The following is a 12,312-nucleotide window of genomic DNA, read 5'->3' on the forward strand; positions in this document are numbered from 1 at the left end:
TTGACTTACAGTTCACGTGGAGGTAGAGGAAGACCCTGTCAAAGCCGAGATGGTTACTTGCTGTGGCTGAAACTTGATAGATTCCAACTTTATTGTAGATGTGCTTGACCCCATCATCGATGGAGCTGATATTAACGTAAGATATGGCAGTTCCATCACCAAAGTCCACTGTTATGCTTGTCATCGAGCTGAGACCCTTCAAAAAAAAATAAAAAATAAAATAAAAAGAAGAAAAAGATGAGATGCTGTCATTCATCCTTGTCTTTTCCCCCGTGCAGCCACTGGTTCATAACAGGAGCACTTTCAATAAAACCTACGAGAACAAGGTCTTGTTGTAAATCACGTCGATGCATATTTATTGGATGCGCCAGGGCTATAGCCTTTGTGACAGCATCTTTGATTCACAGCACATTAAATAAAAACATGCAGCATGTGAGTAATACCCCGTTAGGTGTATTTTGACGTGTGGTAAAAGCAAATCGCAAAAGCAGTCTTGTAAAACACTCCCCTGAAATGCGATGGTAAACAGTGACTGTTGAGTTTAGGTAATTGCAACCAGAAATGTTTACCTTCACATCCTAAGGAGAAAAGCTTTGTAGCTGGAAGGCTTATTGTTATGTAGTCTGTTATAATCCCTTGCAAACATATTCATGGTCCTTCAACGTTTTCACATTTTACCCTGTTAAGGTAATACATTTTGATGGCTTTTATGAAACAAATCAGCAGAAAAGGATCCCATTTTCAAAGGAAACACAAGATCTATGATCAGATCAGTCCATCAGTGTTACTTTCCTGCTACACATATCATGTCGCATGAAGGGAAAAAAAAAAAAAATGTTTCGGTCTGTTCTCAGTTGACTACAAAACGTTCTTCGTGTGTCTTCGATACAGCTAGAACAGCAAAACATGACTTTCCTCCAGAATTACAAAGGGGCATTTTGGTTTGTTTTTCATTACAGTGCTCTCTGCCTTCATAATAGTCGCCTGGGAAGGTTTATATCATCCCCTTTCCCTTTTTAAAGATGGATTGAACAGTGCTCAAAGATCGAGAAATAGTTTGATGATCTCGCTGTGATAATTGTCCTTCAACTTAGGTGCTGATTGTTCACTAATGCCCAGAAGAGCTGTGTACACTGAGATTAAACTGTTCAAAAATGGGATTTGTTTATTAATCAAATGATTTTCTAAAAGCAGCTAATTGCATCGGACTTTTATGGAGATAGTAAATATTGCTGAATGCAAACACATGCTGGATTTTTCAGATGCTGATTTAAATAAAAAAACAAAACAAAAGAAAATCCATCCACTTCAAATGAATCTACTGCTTTGTGTTAGAACACTGTCACACTATAAAATGTCAATTATGTACACTGAAATTTGTGCTTATAGAAAATTGTAAGAAAGTCACTAAGTCTAGCCCTGGCTCCCCTTTTCTTTCAACCAAAAATTCTGTGGCTGAAAATAGAGTTGCAAGGGAATACAAAAAATGTATTATTACAAACTTCATTTACTCCATTGTAGTTGGTAATGTTACGTTGCTTAACTCTAATTTTCTCTTTTAAATTAATAACATGTCTTCTCTATCAATGTATGAACATTATCCCCCAGGCGTTTAGCGAGTGGAGCAGTTCTCTCCTCTCCATCACGTACTCCCTGCTCCCTGCAGCGCCTCTCCTTTCCAGCATCTCTCACGCTCACATCAAGTGTAAAATTTAAGACCGTCTTTTTTTTTTTTTTTTTTTTTTTTTTTTTCTTTTGTGAAAATTGGCACACAGTCAGCAGTGAATTGCTTACCGCAGGTCTTAAAACAAAAATCACAGTGTGTGAATCATTTAAATACACTCCCCCTGTGATCTGAAATGGGAGCACAGTGGGAAATTATATCCGCCTCTGGCCAAAAATAATGCAACAAGACCAGACTCCAAAATCCCCTTTCATTCATTAATTCATCACTAAAATTCTCCAGTTACTTGCGAACCAAGTTTCTTAACTCCAAAGAAGAGAGAAAAAAAAATATTTTTTTTTTCTTGGTTTGCATCACTGCCTCTGTTATTAGCTGCTTTAAATATTTGATCTTACGCAGGATTTTAACTCTCGTCACATGAATGAAATCCTCAGGACTGAGATATTAATCAACAACGATACGCTCCTACAAGGCTGTGGGTTTGTGAGACACTTGCAACTATTGTTGTTGTTTTTTTCCTACATACCAACTTGAGAATGCACAGCGAAGCCTAAAGTATGTTAAAATCTGGTCGTGATTAACCTATAATTGCATTTTTCAAGATTGAATTGCATTGCGTTGTATCTGATGAACCACTTTAAACATGTGATGAAAGGTGAGTTAATGTGTAGTGAAAACAGGTGGCTTTGTTTTCGATCTATGTACCGTTGAAACCGGAGGTTTGCATGCACTGAATAAAAAGACACACGATCCGTTATTTAAATGACACCAAACGTCTCTCGTTTTAGGTCAGGTTGAATTATATTGAGCGAAAACATCGAAATCAGAAAATGTGCATACATTTTCCCAATTATTTGGTATGAGCTGCCTTCTATGTTTGCTGATATTAGACAGATGTTTTGTCAAGTGTGTAGTGCTGCTTTTTGTCTTTTGTTTTGTTTTGTTTTTGTTTTTGTGATGAAATCATCACCTCTTCCAGAAAGACCAAGAAGGTAACATTCCTTCCCAGCGTTGCTACAAATGTTCCCTCGCTGGTGAAGAGCTGGAGGCCCCTGGGAGCCTGGCTGGGACACTTTTGTTGCCTGGGGCTGTACTTCAACAGACTTCCCTCGGTGCAGTTGTTCGACAAAGCCTTGCGATATCTGGAATGAAATTAACAACAAAAACACTTTTGCACGCTTTGAGTGAAAAGCAGACAAATAAACCAAAGTTGGAAAAACTGAAAATTTAAAAAGACAGGGAAATGCCTTTGCTTTAATGCAGATATTCAGTTCAATTGTATGACATTTAGTTCCATTTATTTTTGTCGTCGTTTATTGTACATTTATGAATGGAGATACGCAACACGATCTGTGTGATTCTATGTAATGTGATTACATCGCAAAAGATTCAATATTTTTGGCTGAATCTTATTTCAACCAAAAATATTTAACTAAATGATATTAAAAATGTGAAAAAAAAGAAACAAAATACCAAAGAAAGACAGAAAAAACTTATCAAGTTTGGGGTATATTTAGAAGCTATAAGTAGTAAATCTCTTTGCATTTAAATCACAAAGAATACATCAGTTTTGTATCTGAGTAGTAAGTATTCATTGCCAGGTACTACAGTGAACAAATCTTCCACCTTCCACCGTACAGCTTATATTGCAGCTATGTTAGAAACTACAGTTTTTCTGGGATGATCAATTGAAAGCATGGGTGTGGTCTCAATGTTTCTAACATAGCTTTTTTATGAACCTCTCTAACATCTTTGAGACTAGAGGTTTAGAAACACAATTTACATAGGGCGCCTGTTATCTCCTGTGGAAAGTTCATCTGTATCCGTACAAACTAAAGAGTCTGAGAGAGTCACTCACTGCTGATAAGAGGCCAACTGCTAATAACATCTCAACAGAAGTATTTCTGAAGAATACCTTGTCCTCTGGTTGCTTAAATTATCCCTTCAAGCAACAAGACACCTGGGTGCTCGTGTTAGAGCATATTCAAATGACAAATGAAAGCAGGGAGAATATTTAGAGCAGGAGTAAGGACACAATCTCAAACTTGACACCTGAGCTCTTCAGTCCCTCAGGCGAACTGTCACTCATCAGGAGCTGATATACCCACATGGGCAGGAAATTACTTCAGAAAATCTTTCCCAAAAGACTTAAACATTAAATTACACTCACATTTCCCACTTAAACCTCATTGTACAAGAAAGGAATCTTGTCAACCAAATGCAGTAGAAGTACCTCTAAACTCAAAGGTATCTGGGACCATATGTCATGTAGTATTGAACATGGTTAGAAGACATGAGCAGAATTTTGAATTTGTTATTATACTTGAGCAGAAATAATTTAGCTTACAAAAAGTACTAAAATGCACCATCATACTCGACATGTGTAACCATTGAAAAAAAATGTAGATGTGCAAATAGGTAACTAGCCCAAAGACATTTTTAATTAAAGAAAAAATATATATATTTTTTAACTTAATCATCTTATGAGCTTAAGAAGCAAATCATTTTCAACCTGCAAAATACAAGTACAGCTGTTCCATGCGTTCCAAAAATCTTTTTTGTTAATAGCAGCAGCAGTACATGAAAATCTACCTCACAGGTTGTAAACCTTGTTATTTATTTTAATGTTTTCTTTTATTCCTTCACTATTGTATCTCTGGTAATTTTTTTCCCTTGCTTCGGCTTTTAAAGATTTTATCCAAAGTACATAGTGTGCGACCAACCATTTGAACAATTTTCTACTTTTCTTTCCACTCTTTTTCAAAGCTGCATTTTCACAGCTTGTGCCTTCTGGTTCATGTCAGCACATCTGAACTAAACGTACCCTGTTGTGTTGAAGAAGCTGTCCCCCGTAATGCAGTCTTGAGTTGATGCTGAAGGAATGAACCAAAAAGCCGAAGTGCAGCTCCCATCGACTTGCCTCTCAAACCCATAGTCACTGTTTTAAGTCAAGAGAAAAAGGCACACTGGGGCATTATCGGGGCTACTTAATATTTCTTTTAAAGTTCAAGCAGAAATATGTAGTGAAGACGGAATCAATAATTTCAAAACCAGGGAAAAAAAAGTATTGGTGTGTAAAAAGTTCCCACACAACAACAGTTGGCTGGGGTTTGATGTTTTATGAATCACGCTTCAGACGCAGAGAAATCATTGTTTGTGTTTACAAAAATTATAATTACACCCTATAATGTCTTACAGATCTTTCATGTTTCTTTCATCAGGATGAGGGAATCTCAACCAGAGCAGCAGAGAAGCTTTCAGTCATAAATTGTTGTTAAGCTTGGAATGCTGCATATTACTTACAGACATAAAGATAAAAGAAAGTGTGGAGCTGACTGAAGTAGTGTAAAGGAAATGTAACAGCACTTGTTAGACATTGAGAGAAAAGTAGGTCATCTTCGATCTGGGTAACTCTCCAGGAAATTACAGCTTCCAAATTATTCCTTAAAAATAATGTCAGATTCAAGAGTCACCTGTCTGTCTGCCTGTCTATCCATCATCCATCCTTATTTGTGTTTTACTTTAGAAAACTTTCTGAATTGTAACACATCCTTCTAAACTCTCTTCTTCTTGTGTCTGTTTTTGCTTCACACATTCTGCCTCTGGAGACTTATGAAGTGTTGAGAATTTGACTTAATGAAGTGAAAAGAGTGTAGCTGCAAAGGGGTAACTCACCACTCAAAATCTGCCTCTGTGCACACGCAGGAGTCTGACATCTGAGAAATATACTGATCTCTGGCCTTGACACATCGAACGTTTGCTCTCAGTTTTTGGAAGATTCTCTTCATTCCCATGATGCACACTTCCCCCTGTGATAAATAATGCATCATAAAAGTATCTTCGTCTCCCCTTTGTTTTATAAGATCTTATTCTCATTGTGCAGATAAATCAGAGTGATTCTTTAAGATTAATCACTGGCTGATCTTTTTGAAGCTTGCATTTTGTAGTAGTCTGGCATAGGCAGTAGAAAGTCTAATGGTTTGCTTCATACATGGAGAATAGTCTGATTTTCTCGGTGATATTATAAACTTAGCAAAGATAGACAAAAAATAGCTGGGTTATATATTTCACTCAAATGTTGGGTTTATCTTGTTGAGACGGATGTTGGGTAGTTTTAACTCAGTCATGAACTAGGAAGGATTTCTTGTGGACTTTGAAAGATCTGTGCAAAATCGAACATCCTGAAGGCATGTGACTTGCAGCATCAGTCTGGCCATGAGGGACCGTTTAATGCTTAGTAGCATATTTTCTGGGGTTGCAATAAATATGGTGGGTCAAAACCCATTACACAACCCCTTACGACCCATGTTCGCTCAAGAAGAAAATGCAGAAAAACTTTCTTGCTGCAAGCCAACAGATGTGCAATCCTGCTCCTCCCCAAACAACCCGACCTGTTACGTCGGGTTGTTAGGGCTCCATCTGTCTACATTTAACAAGAACCACATCAGCAAAAAGACCCAAGTTGAGGTGGTTTTAAACCAGCAGATTTGAGTGTATTTTGCTAAGCTAATCGCAGGTACTTGTGCAGAAATAAACCTGACAAACACCAAACGTTTTATGTTGACCATGTGTTACTTCCTATCCACCATATGTCATTAAATCTCATATGTTTTTAAAGCTGAAAGAACTAGCAAGGAATACAACCACAAATAATAGAAATAGGGTGCAAAATGTATTCTTTACAATATAAAATACCAATAAAAATACAAATGGGAGATTTAAAGCATTTTGTAAAGAATATTTATCACTACAGTTCATTAATCTGTTGGTTTCGGTACATGGGAGGTAATTTGAAGCAAAATTGGGGTATGAAATGGAGAACTGATTCAGCGTAGTTTATGATCTTCGCAGAGTGTTTTGTGATTACTCTTTTGAGAACATGTAAGTAAAAATATAAACTTTATCAATCTGAATATTCTCCTTTTGACCTGAGGAATGCCCATCCTCATTTGTCTGCCTTATTTGGTTTTATTACTAATTTTAACCGTGAATACCGTGCAACCAATATGGCTTATCTCCAGCACCTTAATAATTGAACATTTCAACAGCAAACATGCTCAACTAAAATCTAAATTTGGAATTTTTAATAAACAAACAGGAGGTGAGAAAAAGTTGTTCCCCATTAGCACATATTCTCAGCTGCCAGCGAACCCTCCACCTCATCCTCTTCCTCCCCCTCCTCGCATAAACTTCCAGAGATGTGTGAGCAAAATTTCAGATGTGCTTTTTTTTTTTCAATGTTAAATAATAAAGAACCTTCGAGCAATTTTAGGGAAAAAAAAAAATCATTAGAAAATCTCATCAAATTATTTATTTAAATAGATTCTTCTACAGATATTTTGCTCTGTGAGAAAGTCTGAGCAACAGAGTCAGTCTTACAAACGACTATACAACTCATCTCTAGCAACTTCTGCCAGTATATATGACATATGTATGATCCTTAAACTTAGTAGTGCACACAAATCTTCATCAAAGGTTTATAGTCTCTTGCCTTCTATCAAATTTATTTGTACATAGCAGAGCAAAGTGAAGATATCTATTAAAAACCCTTCCTACCTCATTATGTAGCTGCCATGTCATGTAGTCCTCAGATGTGCACCGTTTTTCAAATATAGGCCGGAAGTCAATCTTGAGGAGTTGCCATTCAGATCGATGGCTGAAATGACCAAATATCCTGGAAAAGCAAGTCAGAAAAACAAGGTCATAGCATCCAGTATATGGGACAGAGTTTTCCAAGACATCAGGGCAATAAATAATTAGCCTCTGCATTAATTAGCATATTGAAAACACATAATCTTCTCATAATCCTTCCACATCTTACGTCATTATGAGGATGTCCTCTCCAGGCTCCCCCAGCACCCCATCAACATAGAGTGGAGAGGAGGTGAAGCTATATTTGTCCCAGTTTCTGCCCTCATCAAAACTCAGCCTGAGGGGGAGAGAGACCCACCACAAATGGAGTATAATTCAGTCAGAAAAGGCTTTGCAAGAAAAGCAATCTCACTCCTTGTTTCAAAGATTGAGTACGCGCTCTAAAAAGACGTGGAACGTCCTTGGAAAGTCATACCAAATGTGTCTAATTGGCAGAGGTGTATGTCGGATGGCCACTAGAGATCCTCCTTGATTCAGGAAAAACACGCTGTACTCTTCCTGAAAAACCTGCATACGCACACACGCACGCAGACACACACACACACACAAATACACACAGCCACCTTTGCTTTAACACATCAGAGAAAATTGTTCAAGACTCTGAAAAGGTATACAGCAGTTCAAACAAAAGAATGGATGCGCGCTCTCACCTACACGGCAAACAAGTACAACACAAAGCTGCTGTTTTCACAAGAGTCTCTGTAGTGTGAAAAACGTCATCCAAATACTGGCATCTTTGCTGATTTCTGGGGTCTAACGCCAGTGGTAAAAATATGTATGCGCCCTTTGTTTTATTTGTTTCAAAAGATCAGGCTTGCACAAGGCTGGCTGTCAAACCTCGCCTCTCTATTTCTATGCAGATGTGACTGCAGCACCAAAAGCTGAAAAAGGGAAAAAAAACAAAAAACGAAAGCTGGCATATTAATGTCTGAGCGAGGTTGTCTTTGTATGTTCTTTATTCAGATTCATCTAGAGATAGGTTACTTTTTAATTTAAAAAATGTTCAAAAAATATAGTGAGCCCAACTCGTTATGACTACAGCAGCACTCGGTGGGAGTAAAAGGGTAAAAAGATTCAAGGAGGAAAAACACAACCAGTAACCGTCCCTGAAATTAAAAATCCAAAAAGTACGTCTGATATTTGCATTTAGGGTCCTGAATTGCTGCCATTAAAGTGGAATATAGTGATACAGTTTTTACCGTATATTAAACATTTAACTAAAAAAATAAAAAATAAATAAATAAAAGCTCAATCTCAGTCAAATTAGATGGAGAGTATCTAAGAAGAGTTATTCCCAGATTTTATATTAGTTTTAGGTCAAGACTTTGACAGGACAAATAAGCTTGACTTTTAATAATTTGGTTTTCACTGTATTTTGAGTGTTAGTGTGTGAGGCGATAAGTTTTCCAAGCCCTGCCAAAGATAAGCTGGGCTGGAAAACACATGTTCAAAAAGTTCAAGAGGAATTTAGTCACTTTCAGAAGATTAAATAAGTTTGTGATCAGTACAGTGTGCTTTATTCTGCAATCAACTAAAATAGCCTAACACAGAAAAGGGACTGAAGTCACTCCATCAATAATATGGTGGTAGTTACAAATCTATAACCACTACAAGGGCCGTCCAGATAAACTTTCTTATTCTATTTGCGATATCTGTAGCTCAGCAGAATCTGGAAGATGCACATCAATTAATAAGATGCACAATTTATTAAAAACCATTGTTATGGTTTTTAATAAGCCTCCATCATATAGGATCATATAGAACATTAAGGGAGGTAAATAGTTGCTTGCTATATTGACATTTGAGGCATAAAAGAATTTTAGAAATGTGTCACACCCAAAACTCCCAAAACTGTATTGTACCTCTCTCCAGGTATTTCCAGCATCAGATGTGATGAAGATACTGACATTCACACTGCTTAATTCTGGACCAACCACACCTAAATAAAGAAAAGCATGAAAAATATCACTTATTTATACTCCAAATTATTTCAAAGATATCACCAAAACAATTTTCGTGTTGCAGTCAGATTGCTGTCATTCTTCTTGTTGAGATAAGAACACAACAGATGTATGGGAACGACAGCTATCACCTAAAGTGCTGTCATGGGAGGAAAGTGCACAAGAACGGAGCTAAAATACAGATCTGACTGCAAGTGCCGGAGACTATGATCAAAGACCAGCATTATGACAGAGAGTAAACACAAATATGCATTTGCAGATTCCTGTGCAAATCAGATCTCACCTGATGCTATTATAACCCCTGGCGCCGTGTCTTTGCTGACAATGTTTCCTGAGGCGTAAGGGTTCTCCGAGACATGAAGGTGAAGATGCAAAGAGCAGTATGGCTGTCGAACAGAGGAGATTAATTTGTTGGAGTTAAGAATGTGCAAAAAGAAAACCTGATTCCGTAACAAATATTTTAACATTTGTTCAATTCTAAAAAGTTAAAAGAAGATTTTGTTGGAAATATTGTGGTGTCAAATGTTTTACAAAAAAAAAAACAAGTCTTTGATGTCAATTAATCATCTATGCCATGTATACAAAGTATTTGCCTCTGTATAGATTTCTTATGGTTTCTGAGAACAGATAAGAATGAAAGTCATTTAGAGTCTAGAAATGACTATCAGTCTAGAAAGGCCTACAAAAGTCCTGCGTAAGGCTTTAGGACTCCAGTAGACCTCAGTTATCTTCCAAAATGAACCTAAGAGTTTATCACTTACTAATCCAGTAGTCCAGAAACCAGAACAACATCCACAGCACTGCAGACTTCATTTGCTCTTGTAAATAAGTGTGTTCATAATTAAAGAAGAATGAAGAACTGGGCACATGTAAAAAGTCCTTGCAGATCAAAAATGACACACTTTCATCAAAAACATCTTGAAGTTACCCCAGCTTTTTGCAGAACATATTCTGTGCATTGAAGAGACAAAATTCGTAGGTGTGTGTGTGTGTGTCCCCTCACATCTTCTATAAAACTAACCAATATTTCTGAAAAGAACACACTTACTGTCAAATATAGCCTAAGGTGACTTTTGCAACTTCAGAACCTAATAGTCATAAAAATGTTTCATCTACCTTAAGATCCTATGGGAGAAAGTTCACTTATCAGTTCATGGCCTTGAGCTCAAGTTCACTTAGCAGAACAATGGTTTTGAAGCAAAGTCAAAGTCCGGACTTAAATCCAATTGAGAGGCCGTGCGACAACCCAAGACACACTCCTGCTGCTTGTGCAGAAACTCTCCAATGTACCTCAATTAAAACAATTCTGCAAAGAACTATGGGACAAAATTACTCCACATCGATGTAAAATATGTCACAATGGCAGGTGTTGCAATGTTCCTTCCAGTTGCGGCAGACATATTTACACAGCTTTCAGTAGTAATTCAGATTTGCTTGATAATGATTTTTATGTGACCTGAAACACTGAAATGTGGCAAGAAGCAGAAAACAGAATAAATCTGTGGATAGCAAATCATTTTTCATGCCACAACAGGTACACACAGTAGTTCTTATGACCTGTGAAGAATATTCTTGAAAACCCCACAGGGGATGTTTGGGTTACAAAAACAGGCAGCTCAAACACGCTTCACAAAGGAAAACTCGTGCAGAAAAGTAAACCCATAAATACATGTCCACAGCATCTAAAAACATACTTGTCGTGCGTTTCCCTTTGAGAAATTGAGCACAGACAAGTTTGTTAGCAAACCCATCAGGTGACAGGACAAACGATCTCAAGTATCCATTCGACTTGGCCTGGTTAGGAAAAGTAAAACTCCTCCCTGATGGCAGGAGGCAAAACTTTGAGAGGGGCAGATGATTAATGGCTGCCACCTTAGCCTTCGCCTTATTTTGCTGTTTCGTTCCACATCAAGTTCACGACAAAGTTCTAAGAATAATTTATATGTATATTTATATTGATTTAAATAATTGTTTGTTTGAATGATTAATTACTGATAGTGTTGGCTATGTTTACTCCATATGAGGGTTTTCTTTCTCTAAAATAATCAAAATGTACATGAATATGGAAATGAACTGAACGTAAATTGTTAATAATCTGAAATAAACTAAACACAAGAAGGTTATTAAGCAAATTAATAGTTTTAATTGAAATTATTTAGAGGTTTATCATATGCTCAGTCAATTTTTTAATAATCAAGGTTTTAAAAAGTATATTTATTAATTTATTAAGTAAGTTTTTATATTTATTCACTGATGTTTTGGAGGGTTTTTTTTTTGTTTTGTTTTTTTTTTTTGATGAGCTCCAGTTCTTTGAATTTGGAAGGCCTATTTACCATCGCCCTAATTTTTAGCTTAATTGAAAGACTCAGATTCAAGTTGAGATGTTGGGTGGCTCACTCACACACGTCAATAAGATGTCCAGTCAGAAGAAGCTGTTGTTAAAATTAACATATTACTTTTAAGCCTAAATATCTCGGTGGTGTTAACAATCTTGGTATATTCACTGTCATTAGCATCGTCAGAATACAGCACGATACAGTGTGATGCTTCTGAGAGCAGATAATGGAAATCCAAATAAGTGTATCTACCTCCTGTCACTGGCCCACTTACTTGCTCACAATAGACCTTGTTTCCCTGGAGATCGGTTGTTGGAGCCTGAAGAAGATGCCAGTCTCTGCCCTTGTTGTACGTGATATAAGTTTTCACTTGGTTCTCAACAACTTTATTTGACAGGAACACTCCTTTAATCCCGGCAACCTGCGTGTATGAGAGGCATGAAGCGGAATGGAGAAAAATAACACAAAAGAAGGAAAAAAAAAAAAAAAAAATTAAAAAAACTTTAAAATATTCAAACTTAAGTAAAGCTGAGGGCTTCATTTTGCAAGAGAGAGAGAGAGAGATGTCTGAGAGTGATAGCTTTTCTGACATGGAGCACTATTTTGGACCATCTGTATGGCTGTGTAAAATCAAAACAACATATGGCAGAGCCGTGGGATATGTCTTCTTCTTTGTGCT

At 37.0% G+C, this 12,312-nt stretch overlaps 1 protein-coding gene across 3 annotated transcripts in view; it reads right to left on the reverse strand.

The window, feature by feature from the left end:
* Positions 1 to 12,312, reverse strand: part of LOC103133545 (VPS10 domain-containing receptor SorCS1-like) — a 59,932-nt gene that overhangs the window by 15,673 nt on the left and 31,947 nt on the right. For all 3 annotated transcript variants that reach the window (XM_007545319.2, XM_016667959.1, XM_016667960.1), the window contains exons 10-19: positions 11,908 to 12,054; positions 9,581 to 9,683; positions 9,199 to 9,275; positions 7,752 to 7,843; positions 7,506 to 7,613; positions 7,241 to 7,358; positions 5,360 to 5,493; positions 4,509 to 4,622; positions 2,655 to 2,826; positions 10 to 196 (exon numbers count right to left, since the gene is read on the reverse strand). In XM_007545319.2, coding sequence (XP_007545381.1) covers positions 10 to 196; positions 2,655 to 2,826; positions 4,509 to 4,622; positions 5,360 to 5,493; positions 7,241 to 7,358; positions 7,506 to 7,613; positions 7,752 to 7,843; positions 9,199 to 9,275; positions 9,581 to 9,683; positions 11,908 to 12,054 — 1,252 coding nt within the window. The remainder of the gene's footprint in view (positions 1 to 9; positions 197 to 2,654; positions 2,827 to 4,508; positions 4,623 to 5,359; positions 5,494 to 7,240; positions 7,359 to 7,505; positions 7,614 to 7,751; positions 7,844 to 9,198; positions 9,276 to 9,580; positions 9,684 to 11,907; positions 12,055 to 12,312) is intronic.

Source organism: Poecilia formosa, unplaced genomic scaffold, assembly GCF_000485575.1.
Source record: "Poecilia formosa unplaced genomic scaffold, Poecilia_formosa-5.1.2 Scaffold12, whole genome shotgun sequence".
NCBI classification, from domain to species: Eukaryota; Metazoa; Chordata; class Actinopteri; order Cyprinodontiformes; family Poeciliidae; genus Poecilia; species Poecilia formosa.